Below are 23,610 nucleotides of genomic sequence, written 5' to 3'. Positions count from 1 at the left end.
CGTAGTGATGCCACTGTTTGAAAAAATACAAATTCGTGTACATCAGAAAATGCGCCTTGAGTCATGGAACATATGTAACAAATATGCCAAAGATGTCTACAAAATTATCTCAGTTATTATTAAAAAACTGATTATTTTTGAAAACTTTGCCACCCTGTATCTCAAAAGTTAAGGCGTTTAGGACATACGTCCATAGGAAGTTTTTTTCTTAAAATGGGTCTAAGTATTACCTCCTTGATTATTAGCATGTGTTTAAGGAACACCCTGTATACATTTTTGCATGCGTTTGAACCAATTGTCGAAGCACTTTTGCCACTCTGATTGAGGTATCTCCAAAACATGCATTCTGAATGCAGCAACCGCTTCTTCTAGTATAGAAAAAATGTTGACCTCTCAGTTTGTTTTTTACGTGCGGGAATAAAAATAAGTCATTCGGTGCCAAGTCAAGACTATATGGCGGATGACTCATCAAATCGATGTTGTGGGTGCTCAAAAATGCAGTTGTTTGAGCCGATGTGTGAGAGCTCGCATTGTCATGGTGAACCGTCTTCGGCGGTTGGTTTTTCTGATTTCTTGGAAGACAACTGGCAAACAAATGGTTGTGTACCACTCAGAATTGACTGTTCTGCGTTGTTCTAGAGGTACGGTTGCGACATGTCCAGTTTTTCCGAAAAAACAGGCGACCATTTGATTGGAAGTGCTTCGTGCGCGAATAACTTTTGTTGGATTTGACTCATCTTGTTTCGAAGCACCGCGATCGTATTTTTTGAGCATTTCCTACGACCAATCGGCACGAGCCTTTTTTGAACGATTGAGAAATTGTGTGGGATCCAACGTGAACAAATTTTTTTGACATTCGAATTTTTATGCAACATTGAATGTATGGTGGTCCCACCAATGTCTAAGGTTGTCTCACTCTCACGATAGGTCACATGACGATCTTGCAATATCAGTTCGCGCACAGCATCAATAGTTTTCGGGACAACAAGTGATTTTGGACGATTTTCACGAAATTCGTCTTGGAGTGAACTACGACCACGATTGAATTCACCATACCATCGATAAATACTGGTCCTTGATGGAGCTTCATCGTCAAAAATTGAATTAAGTTCATCCATGCACTGTTGCTGAGTTAATCCACGTCGAAAGTTGTAAAAAATAATCGCACGAAAATGTTCACGATTTTGTTCCATTTTTGAGCCGAAATTAATCTTTTGAGTTACGCTAGTTGCACACACACCGATTTTGGACGGCCAGTATAAAATCGGCCGATATTTTATTGGTAGCGGGTGCTTGCACACTCACCGGATTTTTATCGGTCAAACAATCAGTTGCTTTGTTGTCGTAATTAGCACGCACTACCAAAACGAAGTTAATGCATAGTAACTACAATTTCACCGAGCATTCGAGACAGGAATGGTCGGTAAAAAACCGGTGAGTATGCAAAAGTGTATTTAGTCATGTACGCCACTACTTCCCGGTACTGCCGGCGATACAGTGACAGTGGACGGCTGCTCACCGGTATTTTATCAGCGACGATCACCGGTAGGCATGTGTGCAAGGTCCCGTTCCCACATGTGGTTTACTATTGGAATTTGGACGACCGGTACAAAGTCGGTCGTCCAAAATCGGTGTGTGTGCAACTAGCGTTACCGTAAACAACACAAATAGGGCGCGTATGTCAAAACATTCTGAGTACGTATAAGCTCAACAATGTCCAACTTTACGATAGAGCTGTCAGTTGCCAGATTGCAACACTAGGCTTGCCAAATCCCGAAACATAAAAGGCAATTCTCGTACAATTTTCAAACTGTAAATATCAGTCCAACTGATGAAACCACCGTGTTATGAATCGCGTATAATTATCATCATGGATAGTATTTACTTGGTTCTTCCACTTGCACAAAATTTCTCTGAATAGCACACTTATAGGAATGTAGTTACTATTGAATTTTTCCTCAAAATAGTCGACCAGTTGCTCATCTACTGTTACTTCAGATATTTTTTTCATACGATGGGCTGAAATTCTCCACAATTCTTTGTATTGCATTTTTGTTCAATTGAGACAATCAACGATAATTTACATAAAGCAGGAAATTTTCATTGAAAAAAAATTATCTCCAATAGTTTCAAATGATAATTTCAAAACAATATAGGTAACTCTTGGCAACTTGGCAAGCTAACTTGGGTGTCACACCAATAGGTGGTTCCACTCACGTTTCGCTTGCGTTTACGCAGCTATTTTTATCAAGTACTTTCTTGGTTTTTTCTCATTTTGTCTTCAATCGAGGACCGCCTGCCCGTACTGATGCTCGTACTGACGATGCCCAATAGGCTGAAACAGCTGTATACCGGCGGCTCTTAAATTGAAATCAATATGGAAATGATCAAGAAGTACTGTCCAACTTTTTTTCCTAAAAGTCTTCGTAACCAAGTTACGGGCCCTCGAAGTTACAAAATGAAAAATGTTTTTCTTTGATAACTTTTCAAGTGAATATTCAAAATCATCCAAATTTTGGTGATTGACTAAACAAATGAATTCCGTCGATGAGCTTTCATGCAGGAGTCAGTTGTTTTGCTACAAAGTCAGGAACGGACTACCCCCGATGGTCCACACCCCAAAACTTTGAAATGACAGATATTTTTCAATATTTTTCAACAAAATAAGGTTACTTGGACAATTTTATGAATAAAAGTACTCGTGTGGAAAGTCGATCGGAGCAACGAGTCTTGATAAAAATGTAGTTCTACTCGACGACATCAAACCCGCTCGTCCACCATTATTTGAAATGAATAATTATCAAAGCAGAAATAATAATGATAACGTTAATTCAACAACATTTATAACAGGAATAATACAAAGTATGCTAAAATGAAGTCGTTAACAAAAAGTACAGTACTTATATGGAAGTTTAAGTCACAATTGTGATAGCAGATATTTTTTCAAAAGAAATATCAAGTTCTGTAGATTCGTGGTGTTTTTAAACTAACAAGCTACTCTACTATGAAATATCGAATTCATTCCATATTTTGTATGTACATAATACGTGTGGAATAATCACGTTTCGTGTTGATCAGTTATCTGAATCTCATGAAACTCAACATTCGAATGTTTCAAATTCTTCTTCACAGCTAAACTGTTGAGGAGTTTCACTGATAATTATAATTTTATGAGAGAAATTCTTTAACACGAATCTAAATTTAGCTGAAAAAACGCACATCGGAAAAAATATTTACTATACTAATAAAAAGCAAACGAATGAACTACAAAAACGGCTGCACATGATCAGGTGAAAAATAACCAGGGAATAATTATGTTCCATTTCTTTCACAGATGTTGACAAAAAAACCTTTTAGGAAGTTTTGATAAAAAATGAGAAACTGGAATGCGATTTTGTTTTGTTGAGTGGTGCGTTGTCATATGACTATCATTGTATTGTCAATATTCTATAGGATATTTTGAATTTTTTTGATATGGCCGAACAGTTTACATTCAATCAATATGCAGATATGCATGTATTTTATGGACGAGCATTTTGTAATGCTGCAGAAGCTCGTCGTCTGTATTCCGAACATTTTCCCAATCGAACGGTACCGTCAAGAGAAACATTCGAGCGTGTCGATCGCAGCTTGAGGGAGACAGGTATGTAATAATTGATAATTAATTTGAGCACGTTGTTTTATTTCGATATTATTGTAGGTACAGTTTTGCCAAAACGAGGTGGTGAGGGCGCTCCTAGGACTGTACGTACCGTTGTATTGGAGGAAAATATTTTGGAAGCCGTCGCTGATGATCCTTCAATGAGCATCAGAAATCTATCAGAACAGTTCCATACATCCAAGTCCACTATTCATAGAATAATTAGGGAACAACTGCTCCACCCATTTCACATCCAGAAGGTACATGCCATGACACCTCAAGATTTTCCAGCACGACTGGAATATGCCAATTGGTTCATGGATAGGCAAAGAGAGGATATGACTTTTATTAATCGAGTTTTATTCATTGATGAAGCAGGTTTCAGTAGAGATGGAGTTATCAACTCTCATAATCTCCATATATGGGCCGAAGAAAATCCCCATGGGATATTGCAAACCAAACACCAACGGAAATTCAACGTGAATGTTTGGGCTGGTATCATAGGAAACCATCTTATAGGACCATTCGTTCTACAGGACCGATTGAATGGAGAACGTTATTTGGAGTTCATTCAGAACGATTTGAATGGACTTTTGGAACATGTTCCATTGCAAACCCGAAGAGATATGTGGTTTATGCATGATGACGCCCCTCCTCATTTTAGTTTGATTGTGCCTGACCATCTGAACCATATTTTCCACAATAGATGGATTGGTAGAGGTGGGCCATATTCATGGCCATCGCGGTCTCCTGATTTAAATCCATTGGATTTCTTTCTGTGGGGGCATCTAAAAAGCCTTGTTTACGCTACACCTATTCACACAAGAGATGCATTGTTGAATAGAATAACATTACATTGTGAAGCCATACGAAACGACCCTGGAATGCTATTTCAAGTACAGAGAGGGTGTCTTCGCAGACTAAGAAAATGTATAGAGGGAGAAGGTGGTCATATCGAGCAGTTTCTGTAGCGGATTTTTCATTTCTGTTTGCTCTTGAGGCTCTCGAGTTTCGTTAGTTAAACGTGTTTGCATTATAAAAATTCGTTATGAACATTTTACCTATCATTTCCATTTTCCTCAAAAACTAATATTTTCGAATAATGGTAGACATCTCAGGATAAATGTTGTTGAATTAACGTTATCATTATTATTTCTGCTTTGATAATTATTCATTTCAAATAATAATGGACGAGCGGGTTTGATGTCGTCGAGTGAAACTATATTTTTATCAAGACTCGTTGCTCCGATCAACTTTCCACACGAGTACTTTTATACATAAAATTGTCCAAGTAACCTTAATTTGTTGAAAAATATTGAAAAATATCTGTCATTTCAAAGTTTTGGGGTGTGGACCATCGGGGGTAGTCCGTTCCTGACTTTGTAGCACAACAACTGACTCCTGCATGAAAGCTCATCGAAGGAATTCATTTGTTTAGTCAATTACCAAAATTTGGATGATTTTGAATATTCACTTGAAAAGTTATGAAAGAAAAATATTTTTCATTTTGTAACTTCGAGGGCCCGTTACTTGGTAACGAAGGATTTTAGGAAAAAAAGTTATATGAAGTACTGGTGATATTTTGACCCCATCTATACATTCCCGAGAGGAAAAGAGGAAGTCCAGGGACACCCTGTATATATATATATATATATATATATATATATATATATATATATATATATATATATATATATATATATATATATATATATATATATATATATGTATATATATGTATATATATGTAACAGAATAATTAGTGACTGGATTAACTATAAATCGGTTTAATTCGTGAGGTTGCAGTCAATAGCTGGGCTGTTACGAAGAAAACTCTTTGTTATATGTCAAGCTTTCGGTATATTTCACACCTTCGTCAGGACAACTACAATAATAAGATTATTTGAATTTTTTTTTTGTATCGAGATGGAGTAGTAGAAAGCCAAAAACTTTCTTTCCCAAAATAAGATTATATATCTTGTAAAAAATATATAAATATGGAGAACTTACTAACGTGAGAATAAAATATAAAATGGTTCAAAAACAGATAGAAAAACATTAAATAGTGACAGTTGATAAAAATTTTAGCTGACAATGTCAAGTGGAAAATTCTGAATGATACTCGAATAACTAGATCTTTTATTTTCTTTATCATATTTCAGTAGGTGTAAATTTTACTAATACTATCAATATCAGTTCGTTTATTCATTGAATGTTCTTCGTTATTAATATGTATCATTTCCAAAAATATTCTTTCAGTTGTATTGGTTTCTCTATCTAAAATATTTGGATTTTCAAAATTCATTTTATGATCCTCCGAATTAACATGTTCTGTTAATGCACAAGAATTAACATTTCGTCTACAGTCGCTCTTATGGGAAGTGATGCGACTACTTAGAGGTCTAGATGTTTATCCTATATATGTTTTAGAACAGTCCATACAAGAAATTTTGTATACTAAATTGGATTTTTGTTTATTTGAAATTGGAGCTTTTACTTTACTGTATAATTTAGATATAGAAGTGACTTTTGTTTTAGATATTTTGAGGTTATTATTTCGGAATACATTAATTAATTTTGGTGTCAATTCTTGAATATATGGGAGTGATTTATATATGAATGAAGGTATAACGTTGTTATGTTCAACTTCTTCATTATTATTTTGAAAGTTTGTTCTTTCACAAAATAAAATTATGTTTACTAAAGATTTAGGATAAGAATTTTGGATCAGAATTTTACTGAAATTAGACAAACTTTGGTTTCGTAAATCGGGATGGGTAATATAACAAAGAGTTTTCTTTGTAACAGCCCAGCTATTGACTGCAACCTCACGAATTAAACCGGACAGCTGTTTCTGCCTATTGGGCATCGTCAGTACCGGGCAGGCGGTCCTTGATTGAAGACAAAATATGAATAACCAAGAAAAGTACTCAATAAAATTACTGCGTAAACGCAAGTGAGACATAAGTGGAACCACCTATTGGTGTGACATCCATCTATATTCATACATAAAGATGGAGCGAAAGAAGTTTTACAATCGTGTGGTCTAAAGCACTCTCGCTTTTTTTTCAATAGACAGATAATCGAATAAAATGCGCTATGTATCTGAATGATCTCTTTACTCACCTGCGTATCTGACTTACAACAACTGCAAATGATAACGAAAAGTAAAACTGGCACGGCATTTAAGATCAAACTGTCATATTGGGATATGTTGAAAGCTGAAATAAATGCTCCCACCAACATGAGGAATATAGTTCCAGGTCCAATAACTGTACCAACCATCAGGAAACCCTGGAAAGGTCAGACGATTTGTCCATTAGTATTTATATTTCAAATGAATTTGATGGAGTTCAGAACATTATTGCCGAAAACAGCAAAAAAATAACGAGGTAACTTTTAGAGTGGTCTAAAAGTAGCTAAGATGAATAATGGTTAGACAACCACCGAGTTGGTTATATCCCTATCCTCAAGGAACCAACTGATCATGTTCACAAATCGAATTTATTTGTTCTAATTTGATAAACGTAAGTGGTCTGAAAAGTGGCGTGGCGAAGGAGCATTAAATATACACTACCTAAATCTATAGGATTGTCTTTGGCTAGGAAAGGTATATAATCGACCATAACTGGCTGAATCTATGCCATGCTGGTAAACAGAACGGCAACTTCGACATTTCAAGGAGAGACCATTGGGTTCAGGGTCATCAGGGGCTGCCCTCAAGGTGGGGGTACTATCTCCCCTTCTGTAGCCGCTCCTGATGGATAGTCTGCTTGATGCCCTCGACAGAAGAAAAGTAGATCTGCAAGCTTACGCAGACGACCTTGTCATCTTGGCGAGGTCCACGTAAGAAAGGGTAGCTTGTAATATTCTCCAAAGCACTTTGGACGATGTTCACAGTTGGTGCCTGAGGGAGCAGATGTCTGTCAACCCCAGCAACCCCAGCATTCCATTTGGAACGGAGGTGAAATATCTTGGCATTGTCCTTGATAAAAGACTCATCTGGTACGCTCACTTGGAAAAAGTTTTACACAAAGCCAGACTGTCTCTATGGACATGTCGAAAGATTTGTGGTAAAACTTGGGGTTTAGGTCTCAAACAAATCCATTGGATTTATGTGATGATTGTCAGATCAATGATCACTTATGGTGCAATTACCTGGTGGCCGAAGGCTTTACAGAAAACGGCCCAGGCAAAGCTCTCTGGCTTACAAAGACAGGCTTGTCTGGCCATCAGTGGTGCCATTAGTAACACACCGTCAGTGGCCATGGATATCCTTCTAGATTTACCTCCTCTCCACATTCTTCTGGAGAGAGAGGCTAGATGGACTACATGCAGACTTTTGCACATTGACAATTGCACAAATCAATTCAGTGCAGAGTGCAACGGACTGTTGGTTGATACTGGAAGTGACAGCATTCTGGAAATGACCTCTGACTTTATGCCTCCAACTGGCAACTACAAACTGCCTCATAAAGTACTATTCCCGAGTAGAGAGGACTGGATCCTCCGGGAGAAATAAATATTAAGAGCAGATAGTTGTTGTGTGAACCAACATGGATCCAAAACCCCTCCGGTTCTGGTGCAGCAGATTGTCTCTGGTCTGGATTCCTGGCCATACTGGTCTGGAAGGCAATGAAGCTGCTGACTCACTTGCAAAGGAGGTTCCTGCAAGTAGCTTCATCGGACCAGAACCTGTCATTGGCATCGCTTTACGCTTTGCCAAACAAACATTGATCACCTGGATGGCAAGAAGATTCATGGACTTCTGGCAGAATCTTCAATACAATATATGTATTGTAATGAATCTGAAGCCGGCCCTGACCGATGTCCCAGTCAGCAAACGCATGTCTGATCGCGAAACAGCGGGAAAGGTGTGGATGGGTCCCGATATCCGCAGAGAAATCCGGAACGTTCGTTGACGATATATAAAAGGTCGCTCTCCGTTCCGAGGAGTAGTCTGTACTTAGAAAGTGAATCGTGCGTTTAAGGAAAGGAATCTAATTGTGAAGATAAATTAAGCGTTAGTTACTAAGTGTTGTACATAAATTAGTTGTGATAGTGAAATATTGTTAAAAATAAATTTGATTAAGACAGTTAATTCTTTAATTCGTTTCAGTATTTTGAAACGGGTATCGTACTATCCTTTTGTGTACAATTAATTAGCGAGGGGGAGGGTGGCGGGTCATGAGGGGTTATGGAGAGTTTGTTTACATTTGAAGTAAGTTGGACCATAAAACAGTGGCGGCTGGTTCAGTTGATAATCGGAGGGATATATATTGATAAAATAAATATTTAAGGTGAAAATGTTTTCTGTTTGAATAGTTCCTACAGGAAATCTGATTTATTATTAATGATTATGGAAATGAGGTCAGTTTTTCTACCACTTACTAGATTTTTATTCATGTATGGCTTTATAATAAAGCGCGTGGTTTACTGGGTTACAATTGAATTATTTCAAATGAACTAATTCATAACAATGATAAATTTTAATTTTAAAAGTAATGAATTTTCTGTTTGAAATCTGTTTTTCCGTTATTCAGCTGTCGCCCCCATACTAACGACAACTATCAGAAGTTGAGAAGCTTGTGCGAGCTGAGGACTAACGAGGTCTTACCTTTTAACGTGTGATTCCTAACACGGTAATGAACTTTGCTTCATATAATCAGATGAAGATGTTTGTGATTTATTCTCAGATTTGATGAACAAGCTGTACGTTTTATGAGGTCTCATATAAAGAATTTTCGATTAGAAATCATGAATATAATTACGATTGAGGTTTGATACTGTTATGTAATTTCATTCAAAATTGGTATCTAGGGGTTTTTATGGACCGACATTATGTTTTTTTTAATAATTCATGCTGACGAATTTTATAATTACGAAAAATCGTTAACGTAAATGAAAAAAACGGTATTCAAAAATGAATAATATATTTTTCATATGTGTGCCATAGGTCATATTCATTCAGGGATCAACAGATAGAAAGCTTTCTGCTCAATATTCAATTTGTATACTAAATAGTTATTCTTGTGCAACCGGTGTTGAATCTGTTATTGCTCACTTAACAACCAACTTACGTCACAAAAAAAATATTATTTCCGTTTTGATTTTCCTTTCTTTGCACAAGGTTCTTGCGTTGCATACAGACAATATTCAATAAGAAATGCGGTTGTCATTTTTTTAACTTTTTTTGGTTTTTTTGGTCAAATAATGAAATAATATAAACTAGTTTCAAAGACTTCATTTATAAGGATAGGACCAAAAAAATGTCATTAAACATAAAAAATATCCCCTTTCATAATGTCGGTCCACAAAGACCCCTAGATAGCAATTTTGAATTGAATCATGATTTCTAATCGTAAATTTTTTATATCGGACCTCACAAACCGTACCGCTTGTTTATCAAATCTGAGAATAAACCACAAATTTCTTCATTCGATTTTATGAAGCAAAGTTCATTGCTTTTGAAATTAACTTTATCATTGTTATGAATTAGTTTATATGAGATGATTTAATTTTAACCCAGTAAACCACGTGCTTTATTATAAAGCCATACATAAATAAAAATCTAGTAGGTGGTAAGTAGGAGATCTCCTACTGTGGTAGAAAAACTGGCCTCATTTCCATAATTATCAATAATAAATCAGATTTCCTGTAGGAACTATTTGAACAGAATTCATTTTTCACCTGAAATGATTATTTTATAAATATATACTATCCCTCCGATTATCAGCTAAACCAACCGCCACTGTTTTATGGTCCAACTTACTTCCCGTAAACAAACAAAGTCATGGTGCCTTCAATGTAAGGATGTAAAAGACTTCTCTATTGTCTTTTGATACTCTGAGGTCTGAAACTTTGGTAACTGGCAAACGAAATTCCCTAGCTTTCATTCACTATCAACAATAATCTTCCACAAATTTCACTTAGATGGGGTGAGATAACAATAATTCATTCCGAATAATCACTACTATATGTGAATGAGTATCAAAATCTTATCTTTCATGAAATGTTGACAACATGTTCATCTTACTTGATATAATATGTATAAAGTGGAAATATTGTCGTTTTGCTTGACAATATATTTATAATCTGTCAGAAGATCCATTATATTAGCTGTTGTTGAAGGCATCCATCTTCTTCTCTGAGTGAAAAATTCATTGAAACCTTCTGGACAGTGAGTATATGCATCAGATGCAGCCGAGTATTCCACTCGGTAACCTCTTTGTAGCAATAATGTACAGAGCCATCGGTCCTCGCCTGAAAGGAAGTACCTGTCAGTTCACATTTCAGAGGTGACACTTGTGTTATTTTGAAAAATTACGAATTTTTTCAGAAATCCTACTGAATTTGAATGGAATTTAGCTTCAGCTCCACAAACTACATCGAGAACGATTTGATCTGCACAAACTTTATTTCCAAAAATATCACGACATGTTTTGTTTTTCGTAGTGATTAACGTATTAAAAACTAATTTCTCAACTCTAATTTTTACATACCCCATGTAATCAACAGTGAGAACTACCTACTAAAGTATAGTCGAAGTATATTGTGCACATTTAAAATTGGCGGCATTCTCAAAGGCCAAAAAAACCAATACATAGAAATTAACCGGCTGCAAAATAGTCCACGGGGACTGTAGAATCGGCGGTTCGTATCGGATAATTTTCGCTAACCGAGTTTTATGATTGGCTGAAGAGTCATAAAATAAAATTTGAAGTTATATTAAGGTGACGAATAGAAATCGGGGAAGCGGAGATGGTTACCGCGGTCGTGTTCAGTTCCGCAACTGATCGATATTCGATCAGATCATAATAATATTCAAATCAGTACTGAAAATTCCTCTGCCTTTTTTTGCATCATTCGAAATGGAGACGGCAGATCCATAAAAAATTCGACAATTCTAGTTTTTTACGAATATTTCAAAAATAACAACCGATATTTTCTGTATGGAAAGAGATTATTCTAATATTCCAAAATAGAAAACTTCTGTCCGATTCAACCGACTTGTTTGTAGGTCTTACGGTTTCTGATAAAGCAATAGGGGAATTTGTTAAAAAACGGCCTGTGTATATGAATATATGGGTGTGTGTATATACAGTGTGTAAAAGCCAAATGGAATAAATTTATTATTTCGGTTACTGTACGTAGTTAAAAAAGATCCCGAAATACGTCAAATATATAGTTATTTATTATACAAGGGAAAAAGTATTAGATTTTGGCTCGAGGTTGGGTTGTCTCCCGACGCGACGCGGAGGGAGACAAAAAACCGAGCGCTAAAATCTAATATTTTTCCCGTGTATAATACAAAATTTTTTTCTGTGACGGGAAAAACGACGATTTGATATTGAAAAAAACATATTATTACAATATGTTAAAAGTCAGAAAATTATCGATGTGAAATTTGAATTTTTAAACAACGATAAATATAAAATAAAAATAACAATAAAAATTAATTGGCGCTCCGGGGCAACTTCATTGATTCCAGTGGCGCATTTGCTTTTTCAGCTGCAGGAAAACCCGGAAAAACCTGCAGCACCACATCATCTGAAGATCTTGATCTAATAATGTCCTCTCTCTTATAAAACAAAATGTAGGGTGTCTCCAGAGGCTTCAATAAATTCAATGCATCGCCAGAACACTTCGTAACACGACTATCGTCAAACTTAAACCAGTCCGTTTCTTCTTTGATCAAGGCGTAATAATGACCAAATTCAACGCCAGAACCACAGTGAACAATGACTGCATGAATATTATAATAGTGGTCTACTAGGTTGAAATGTATGTATTTCGAACCTTCCAAAGAGTTTTTTGCTTCCGTTAGAGGTTAAGTCTTGTTTGAAAATCATCAGTGTTATTATCAGATTGACTGGTGCCTCAGCTATACTTGTTTCCTTATAACAGTCAGTTAGTTTGGCGCATGTTTGACAATACAGTCGATCATCACCCGTTAAAAATTTCATTTTCAGATGATTTAACAATAAGCTTTGCACGGACTGGTTATTAGTCATATTAGGAAAAGCTAGATGAAGTTCCAGAAATTCACATAAGTTTTCGGTACTTCTTGAACATTTACCACAAAGTAAACAAGTGAGGATTTTTCCAGAAAAATATTTACAAACACAAGACGAGATGGGCTGTACGGAATCATTCAGTCCAGAGCGGTCAGGAGTATTGACTTTGCTATTGTTTTGCTCACGAAGAGTATTCAACAAGAAAGCCAAGAATTCGGAACAATCCTCTTGTTGTCCTAAGGAGTATCTAGTGGACTTCAAAGAATCCAGGAAACCGGTTGGAGGGAAAGATGATACCTTCTTACGAAACTGCAGCTGCATGAACAGGTGTTTGAGTTTGATGAATGAGTAGGAAACATTCCCGTTCTCGTTCATCATTAAAACTTCGTTCTTGAAATTCTTCACTATGAACAACACTTGTAAAATGCTATTCATGTAGCAAGTGTTTCCTAAATTATCCAATCCAATTTTCTTCTCTAGATTTTCAGGACAACTATCTACTAATTCGTAAGAAAGAACATGTTTCACAGAATCTCCATAAGACCCATTTCTCAAGCTGCGATCGATCCTTCCAAGTGAAGAAGGGTTTCGTAGAGGGATCGATTCGGCTCTTGCTTCATGAAGCTCTTCCACAGAAAGGGAACCAGTTCTACGAGGACTGCAACTCATATTTGGGGGGCAAGAATGACCTGGAGACTGATGAATATACACATATATCGGCTTGTTTCGAAGAGGTTTCAGTTCCATACTGAAGTTAAGGCAATGCATGATCTCATCAAAATTATGTGAAGGAGGAATAGTTCCTAGTACTGAAGCAGCATTGCCACGTTGAATACTAATTCTTTATATCAAAAAAGGGGTAGAACGGTGATCTTTCGTCGCTTGGCCTATTCTCCTTCCGAGTTCATGAACGAATAACAGAGACTCGGGGCCATAAACACCAAAAGTTTCAACCGCTACTGGATGAAACAGATAGTTGTTTCCAAGATTTTGGTATTTTTTTCTTTTCAATTTCTCGCCAGACAATGCTGCAGTACCAGCAGACTTGGAACTTTCGGCTAGATGGGAAGCCGCGACCGTGTCAACGCAAGTGAAGTCCCATACCACAGGTTTACCGTATTTCCATGGTATGAGAGACATACCATCTGGTCGTTTACCATCATTTCGACTGGTACTTAAGGGTTCCAGAATTGCAGGAACATCCGCTGACAACATAGCTCGTTGTTTTAATAAAATGTTCATTTTTAAACAGGTATGCTGTTGTACTTATAGCGTTGCAGGAAACCAATCAATAGAAAATCAAATCTCCGTCAATTTAAATTGAAGGGGTTATATTTCTTGGAGTGATTCATTTTTGGAAAAGAAAGTTTTTGGCTTTCTACTACTCCATCTTGATACAAAAAAAAGGATGAGGGAATCTTCCAAAGAAAAGAATAAAGTAATCAATTTGAAAATGAGTAACTCTATACATGGATGTGTAGATCATGCAAAGAAGTAGCTTTCAGACACAAACTGAAAGAAAGTCCTCCTGAAACAGCTACTTTCATATAAACATTGGATTACACGAAAGAAAAAAATTCTTTCGAAACAAATACTTTTATATGAACACTGAATTATACAGAAGATATTTTCCTCTACTCAGTTTGTATTTCGAACATTCGTTACGGAATAAAAATCAAATATCATTCACATGAGTTTTACTTTAAATGAATGGTAACAAATTGCACTCACATGGAACACTGTCATCCCCACTGGTATACATCGATGTTTCTCCTTAAGACATTTGCCGTAAGGCTCTTCAGTACCAAATTGGATAACATTATAGAAAATACACACAATTCATGCATGAATTACGATTTTTTAATGTCACGGAATAAGCTTGATCTGCTTATGTCAATTTAATTCTGTGATTTGATTTAAAAACTGCGAACTTCGTGGTCAGTAGTTATTTTGAAAAATGTTTAATACCGAGTTTTCTCTGACACCACCGGAGTTAGTAGAAGCAGCGAAAGTAGTGTCACAAAAATGACTGCCAGCTAAATCGCGTAAAATTTATGAAACCGCGTGTTCAAGATTCATGGAATGGAAGATAAAAAAGACATACAGTTCTTTCTCGGAGACGGTGTTATTGGCTTATTTTTCAGAACTGGCACAGCAACAAAAGCCATCAACAGTGTGGTCAACTTATTCAATGATTAAAAGTATGTTGCAATCCAATAATAATGTAGACATTTCAAAATATTTCAAACTAATTACATTTCTGAAACAAAATGGGAAAGGTTACACGCCCAAGTAAGCTGCGATATTTACGAGTACACATATTAGTGACTTTTTAAATAATGCTCTCGATGAAGTTTATTTAATGGCCAAGGTTGTTGTTGTATTTGGGATTGCAAGAGCTTATCGAATTTGTGAAACTCAAGCAAAGAAAGAATGATGTAAACAGGTGATTTGTAGTTATTGAAGAATATATTGAATTTTACCGAAGGTACTAATTTTCTTCAACTTGAAAATACCAATTTATATGTATACAGGTCATTCATTTCGAAGATCATCTGCTACACTTTCAGTTGAATCTGGGGAAGACTTGATGACACTACATGGCGGTTGGAAGTCATTAACGGTCGCTTAAGGGTATGCTGATGAATCGGTAGCACACAGGACAGAAATATTTAATAAAGTGTTTAGAACGTTTGGCAGTGCTGAAATAACACCCACACCCAATTTGCGACCAGGTACATCAACGTCAGTTGTGTCCATGGCAGAAAAAAATATAATTTCAACACAAAAAAATTCGACTGTCGTACCGAATAGTTCAAGGAACATATCATTCATGAATTGAAGGGGTTATATTTTTAGGAGTGATTAATTTTTGGAAAAGAAAGTTTTTTGGCTTTCTACTACTCCATCTTGAAACAAAAAAAGATGGTGGAATCTTCCATTCATGCAATGCACATTTAATAATTGTTTTTTTGGTATAAAGAAATGTATCTTTTGTATAAGAAAATATTCTTAAAAAATTTCTACCTTTACTTATATGTATTTATATCTGTGAAAGAAGAACTCACTTTTTTCTCGGGAATTACATCAACGTCCATCTCGGTTCCCATAGAAAGAATGCTGAGTCTACGAAAGCGTACACCGGGAGATAAGCCGACTTGCGAAGATTCCAGGGAACTGACCGGCATTCATAATCAAACTTTCCTAGTGTAAAGACGTACCTTTGTCTAATTATTTTTGTTGTACTGAATGAATTGGTTTTTAAAAAAGGACTTGTTCGATAAGTTATTTGGCGCAGTCGGTAGGATAACCGGGATTGATTCGTATCGAACGAACAATTTTCGTATTGACGATTAATCGGTTATCGAACAGTTGGTGCTCCTTTGTGAAGGTGTTTGAAACGAAGTGGCTCCTTGGATATCAGGACACCCAATCTATCGAAGATTCGTGGAAGGCCCCATTAGCAGTGAACTAACGAAATTTGGAACCAATATTGTCCAAATTTGCAAGGAATACTACCTGGTGGAGACAAAAATTGTGAATCCAGAAGTTGACCTTATAGGATAATGCTCAGAGCCTCAATTCATCTGATGTAAGTACAACTTGATGTCTATTGAAAATTTAACAACAATTCTTGAGAATTTATCACTAGATATTCTTTCAGCTGACTCCCCATACCAATTTTCAAATATTTCAATCGAACCAGTTTTGAAAAAGAAATGGCACAACAATTCAAAACAGAATACTTAAACTGTGTCCCTCAATTCGACGGAAACCCAAATGATCTAAACAGATACATTTCAGTTTGTGACAGTATAATTAGAACATTTTATGATGCTCAGAATCCCGACAATTTTCAGAACACTTATTTGTTAAATTCCCTAATTTCCAAATTGACCGGAAATGCCAAATAAATTATTAATACACAGAATGTTTCTACATGTGATGACCTCAAAGCCACCCTGTCTAGGAACTTTGCAGACCAAAGAGATGAAACTTGCCTTAATAGGGATCTAGTAATGATGCGGCAACAAAATAATGAAAAACCTCAACAGTTTCATGACCGTTGCCTCAATCTGCTCAATTTACTTTGCAGTTATATAGATTTGCATGAGGTAGATGATGCTTCAAAAATAAAAAAAAAAACTTTACAACAACCTAACTCTAAAAACATTTTTGTCAGGGTTGAAAGAACCATTAGGTACTACTATCCGTTGTATGAGACCTAAATCACTTAATGAAGCATTACAATTAGTCACCCAAGAAGACAATATCCATTATTTTCAAAATTATTCTAGCAGAACTTTAACCAGAGCAACTCCTGTAAACATAAGACCACCGTTACAACAACAAACTCAACCTGTTCAACAACAAAGATATTTTAATCCCATGCCAAGACAACCATTTAATAATCATACTCAAAATAACCACTTTCGGGTGCAAAACAACTTCCCATCGCAACCAATTCCAATTCACTCGAAGCCAAACATTCAGCCACAAAAGTTTTTCACCAAGACACAAGTTTTTGGTAATAATCAGCAACAAAAACAAAACGTTTTCAAACCAAATCAAAACCGAACATTTCCACGACCTACCCCAATGAGTGTTTCCACTCGACAAACTTCAAACAATTTTCAACAAAATTCGCAAGGCTTTTTTTCAAGACAACCCCAACAAAAAAACTTCATTTCCGAAGAGCTGTATAATACCGAATTAAATCAAGATGAAAACTTTTCAGTAGATGACCAAAGTCAGTTCTGCCCCACTTACTCATTCGATGACCAAGGTCAAGGTCACGAAGAAATAGCTTATATCGATTATTGCGAAGGTCCACGGATTCAGAATTTTGACGAAAACCCTCATTTTGATGAAAATTTTCAGAATCTGCCTCCAATGAACGACCAAACATAAATTCACAAATTATTTCCTTCAATACTTCCAATTTAGGATGATTACTATATATTTTATTGCCTGACTACAATCTTAAGCTTTTAATTGATTCTGGGTCTACTAAATTATTCATTGATCCAGATATAGCCTTCAAAATTTTTCCAAATGATATTAGAAATGACCCCTTCATAGTCTCTACTGTCTTTCAGAAATTAGCTCATAAACACAGCACAATGGTACCTGCTCCGGAAATATTCAGATTACCAGAACCCCATAACTTGAAATTCTATTTGTTTAAATTTCATAATATATTTGACGATTTGCTAGGACTTGACAATTTGAAACTGCTTCAAGCGAATTTAAACTTCAGTAAAAATCCTCTTTTAACTCCTTATACCCAAATCAAACTGAAATACCATAAAACTCAAAACAATATTAATTTAATCACAGTTGCACCTCGAACAGAACAAATTATACAATTAAAAACTTCAATTGCTAAAGGTGAAATAATAATACCCCATCAAAAATTTCACAATTATGAAATTCCGGAATGCTTAACGTTAGCAAAAAACGGCAAAGCATTGACAACCATCCTAAACAATACAAAATCTCCCGTAGTCGGATTTTTCAGAACCTATTTCAGTAGAAAAATTCAATCGAAAATTTATAGAGGAAGTGAATTTTAATAATTTTGACGATTCCGAAAAAACAAATTTTGACTTCACTAATTTTCGCACAGACCACCTGAACGAAGAAGAAAAACATTACATTTTCAACTTATGTAAGGGATTTTCTGATATCTTCTATCAGGAAAACATGCCCCTTACTTTTACAAGTAAAATTAAACATAACATAAAAACTTTCGATGAAACTCCTGTTTATTCCAAATCTTACAGACACCCATTCATACATAAATAAGAGGTTGAAAGTCATATTGAAAAGATGTTAGACCAGAATATTATAAGACCTAGTAACTCACCCTGGTCACCAAAACTTTAACGAAATGTCTGAAGAAGGGAGCGAAAATCGAACATGATAAGGAATTTCGTTCATGCTTCGAGACTTGCAAAAATCTTTTGATAAATGAGCCTATCTTGCAATATCCCGACTTCACAAAACCATTTAATTTGACCACCGATGCAAGTAATGTTGCATTAGGAGCCATCTTGTCCCAGGGACCAACAGGTAATGACTTACCTGTGGCGTGTGCGTCGAGAACACTGAATGATTCAGAACAGAATTATTCGGTTATTGAAAAAGAACTGTTGGCAATCGTTTGGGCTACTAAATATTTTCGCCCATACCTGTTTGGACGGAAATTTAACATTTTAACTGACGACAAGCCGTTACAATGGCTGTTTTCTTTGAAGGATCCAAATTTTAAGCTATTGCGATGGCGTATTAAACTCTACGAGTACGATTATAATGTAATCTACAAAAAGGGCAAACTTAACACAAATGCAGATGCTCTATCACGTATAGAAATTCACACCAAAGAAACAAGAACTTTCTGGGACGAATTAGACGAAATACTCGGAGACGCACGTTTAGCTCCTCAGCCTACAACTTTTGTCAATCAACCAAATCCTATCCATCCAGTCTTAGAAACCCCTGAATATCAGCCTTCTTTTGATATCCAAACCATCAGAGATCGTTTGCCAGACTTAGACGACATATCTGTTATGGTAAATGTTGGCGACGATGCCGTCGAGAATAATACTGACAGACATAACGAAGACAACGCCTCAATTCAAGTTTCGTCTGACGTAGAACCACCAATGAACACCCAACCAGAACCTCCTGATCAGCCAGGAACCCCTGCCCAACCAATACCTGATCTGAGCCTAGAAGTCGAATCCATTCCAAACCTGAATTCCAGCATCCAGTTAGAGGATATTAAACTGGACGAACTTCAAGAAATTAAAACTCAAATCATTAATAATCAACCAGACGTGTCATTTGGTAGAATTTCACACACCCCTAGTTTGTGGACAATAACCATTTACTTAGTATTGTTCACGGTATTGCTGTACATCTGTTATAAGAAGCTGATGTTGCCATGTTATATTCATCGACGACCCAGTCAAGGCCCAAAAGGAGACATAGAACTTTCCTATGTTCAACTCCCTCGCTTTCCCTCCGGAGTTGAATTTTGTGGGGGAGGAATTACATCAACGTCCAACACGGTTCCCATAGAAAGAATGCTAAGTCTACGAAATCGTACACCGGGAGATAAGCCGACTTGCGAAGATTCCAGGGAACTGGCCGGCATTCATAATCAAACTTTCCTACTGTAAAGACGTACCTTTGTCTAATTATTTTTGTTGTACTAAATAAATTGATTTTTAAAAAAGGACTTTGAGTGTTCGATAAGTTATTCCGGGGAATGAAGTAATTTCATAAAAAGTGACATTTTGTTACCTATCATCAGAGATAAAATGTCAAACTTTTTTCCGGTCACAGAAAAAAATATAATTTGACATACTTCAACGTAAAAATGCCAGCCTTACCTTCAACCTTCTTCGAATGACAGATACAACCCCCAATTTTTCAAATGGGAAGCATGGGTTTGTGATATATCATTTGAAAGGTCTCTTCATTCTCTATTGAAGAATTTTATTACCGAAATTCGATAAAATACATTGAAAAACTAAAATGTAACGCAAAACGTGATGAAACGTCTTGACAACATCCTAATCTCAAATGAAACTGTCTTCTGACATCATTTAACCAACCTAATCGCAAGGGTTATTCGTTCTTTCAAGTCATTCAAATCTGAAGGTTTTGTTCCGTACACATTGCTCTTCACATATCCCCATAAAAAGAAATTTTATGATGAAAGATCAGGTGATCGCGCTCCCTATCCACCGATTGGGAAATATTGTATCGAGGGATTGCTGAACATTAACTTGGTAATGTGGTGGTGCTCCATCCTGCTGAAACTATATCGTATTCACTGGAACTTGAGGGTTTCCTGATTCAGGATATAAATTTGCTAAACTATGACATCATTTTGAAGTAGTACCAAATAATGATCGCCATTCAAGTTGCCCTCAATGAAGAAGGGACCAATGATATGGTTTCCTACAATCCTTGTCCAAACATTAACCTTTTGAGGGCATTGCGTGTGCTCTTCTCTCATCCAGTGGGGATTTTCCGTTGACCAATAGCGGCAATTTTGCCTCTTAGCATGACCGTTAAGAGACAAAGTACACTCATCAGAAAACAACGTCTTCTAATTGGATGGTACTGTTATCCAACATGTCCATCTTTTGCTCAGGCATCACATCTAATTTGAGTTCATCACTCATTGCATCGACAGCTGTTTTTTTATCTGTCCCACATGACCAAGCTCGCGAAACTGCTTTTGTATTTTGCTTATTGTTCCTTGAGATATGGGCGCCTATTCCATGGAATAGGCGGGCTGCTTCCTGTGTGTTTTATTTCCGTAACCAATCATTTGTAACACTGTTATTTTATGCATTTCCGTTAATCTAACCATTTGTCGGACTTGAAGTTAACAAACTTCAACCTTTTGTATGCTACAACTAATGTTGTATGTTAAAACTAATGTTGTAACATACAAAACATGTTGACAAGGCGTTTCAAAGTGACGTTGCCACGGAAATTATTCACAGTTTTTTAAAGGATACCATCTAAAAAAATATTGCTGTAGTTTTTGCTTATTTTCTTATTATCAATATCTCAACATAAAATAAGTTTCGACTATATTGTAATAAGTTTTGAGTGTATTTTATCGCATTTCGGCAACCATATGATTTTAATGTATTTTATCTTAATTGTTGCAATAAACTTGGAAGAGATAACATTTTTTAATAAAGAATGAAGAGACCTTTCAAATGATATATCACGAGCCTACACTTTTCATTTAAAAAATTGAGGGTTGTACCTGTCATTCGACGGTGGTTGAAGGCAAGGGTAGCATTTTACCGTTGAAGTACATCAAATTATAATTTAAATTGGACGTGTTTCGGGATTTTGTAAAAATATGTACCGTAACCGTTATACACTGTATGTGCTGAACTGATGAATATTCGAATATTCAATTCAATTATTATTTGGAATTGTACCCCTGTTATAAATATTCTTGTTTCATGGGATCAATAATGATAATTATTATAATTCGCTAACGACAGAGTCGAATACATCTATGCGTGAATTTACAGAGAGATATGTTTCTTCTTCGGTGAAATAATAGATTTCTCCCATTCAATAATGGTTTATCGATAAGTTATAATATAGATCAGATATACCATTTGATCACCGCCCACCGGATTCAATTGTATTTTTCTGAAAAACTTGCCACATACTAGAACTGTAATTATTTTCTCAGCGCATGTTTCATCAACCAGCTTGATGTTACCAAAATATGATCTGAACTAGAAAGGCGCCTTCAGAAGAGGGTTACAGTTTCAGTTGTGTGGGAGAAGTATTTTTTTGATCGATATCTCATTGCTTTTTAGCTCAAAATGAATTACATTCTGAACAATTTATTCATAGATCTGTTTCAATTTGTGATATTTAGGAAACTATTATTCTAACGGTCATTACAATAACATCTGAAGTGGACTTTTATCCTGCTTGAACTTCTGCACTCAAGCATACTCAATATATCTTCTGAAGAGAAAATCAACTAATGGAGAAGTGAAAAACTTCAAGACAATACATTAATAAATTGATGGATGTAGCCGTTGTTACTACGTGGTAGGAAATCATAATGAAGGATAGAGAAATGAAACTTTCTGTTTTTTACCACTTGCATTTGTAACTAACGTTACTGCAGTTACGTTACTGAGTTAGTTTATTGTGTAAGTTTGAAAATTTCCTTATAGGACGAAACTGTAGTAACAACGATAGTTACAAATAAAAGTGATAAAAACATAGAAAGTTTCATTTCTCTTCTCTTTTCTTCACAATACATTAAGTTTCCGGTGATAATTTTCTTGAATTTAAATATCGAGGGTGAGTATCATTCAAATCAACACAATTTTCACATCCCTCGCAGTTTTCTTCTCAGAGTAATATCTTACCTTGATCATATTGAACATAATGCCTTGCTTCAGTAGAAACCGTTGTGTACTTGCCCATAACATTATCGTCCATGAGGGCTCCTGCTCTGAAGAGCGAGAAACATCCTGGGCTACACAGCACACACCCAATAACGTGTTCTGTTGCCTTCTGTAGCCAATGTCCTACTGCGTACTCAAACACCTGATACCAAGCCATCGCACCAGCTCCGATAGGATGGATTCTACCACATGCTGCTCCAAGACCATCATTTTTCTTCATATAGTCAACCAATAAATGAACTGCCTCTGGTTTGAAATCAATATCTCCGTCTAAAGCAAGAATATAAGTATTTTTTGACTGGTTTTTGATTCTCGTCGGAGTGAGTTCATCATTATCCATTATCCTGGAAATATATTACAATTTATGTTTTATGAAGCACTACAGGAATATTCTAAATATGCTCTGAGAACGATACCAGATGGAAAGTAGTTATCTACAATGCATCCAAATCGTTGTATATTTATTTCAAGGTCACTTGAAGATTTCCCAGCTCTTCCTCTACATCAGGGGTTCCCAACCGGTGGTATGCGTACCACCAGTGGTACGCGGGAACGATTCAGGTGGTACGCGTGAGTGATGCTCACGGGTCGCTAGAAAAACGAAATACCCATAACCCTGACATCTTTGTTTTTCTATAACATTGGAATTTATAATTACTTGGCAATAAAATAATAAAACACTTCGGGAATTTTCCATAGGAATTCCCAGATAGTACAATTGGTGAACAAAGGATGTTTCATTTTTTACCTGTGGGTCTTTGAAAGGATTGTCTTTTACTTTAACTTGGCATTACAGGTTCGTTGTGGGTGTGGTAATTATCAATTCTGATTTCGTATAAAAAACTGAACTATGAAACGATTTCTGACGTCCTCTTCCACTTCAAAGGATTGTGCTAAAAAACCTAAATTACCGGCCAATCGTAAATACGATGAAAGCTTCTTACAGTACGCTTTTCTAGTGAGGACAGGGACT

At 36.1% G+C, this 23,610-nt stretch overlaps 1 protein-coding gene across 2 annotated transcripts in view; it reads right to left on the bottom strand.

Moving 5' to 3' along the window:
- The window catches only part of Chs2 (chitin synthase 2), a 110,538-nt gene that overhangs the window by 46,179 nt on the left and 40,749 nt on the right, over positions 1–23,610 (bottom strand). For both annotated transcript variants that reach the window (XM_074180230.1, XM_074180229.1), the window contains exons 9-11: positions 22,599–22,981; positions 10,677–10,903; positions 6,767–6,934 (exon numbers count right to left, since the gene is read on the bottom strand). In XM_074180230.1, coding sequence (XP_074036331.1) covers positions 6,767–6,934; positions 10,677–10,903; positions 22,599–22,981 — 778 coding nt within the window. The remainder of the gene's footprint in view (positions 1–6,766; positions 6,935–10,676; positions 10,904–22,598; positions 22,982–23,610) is intronic.

The sequence above is a fragment of the Leptinotarsa decemlineata genome, unplaced genomic scaffold, assembly GCF_025532065.1.
Source record: "Leptinotarsa decemlineata unplaced genomic scaffold, Ldec_3_MD MMD2_tig00026294_RagTag_RagTag, whole genome shotgun sequence".
NCBI lineage: Eukaryota > Metazoa > Arthropoda > Insecta > Coleoptera > Chrysomelidae > Leptinotarsa > Leptinotarsa decemlineata.
The sequence above is the reverse complement of the archived record's forward strand: the minus strand, read 5'-3'. Positions and strand labels throughout refer to the sequence as shown.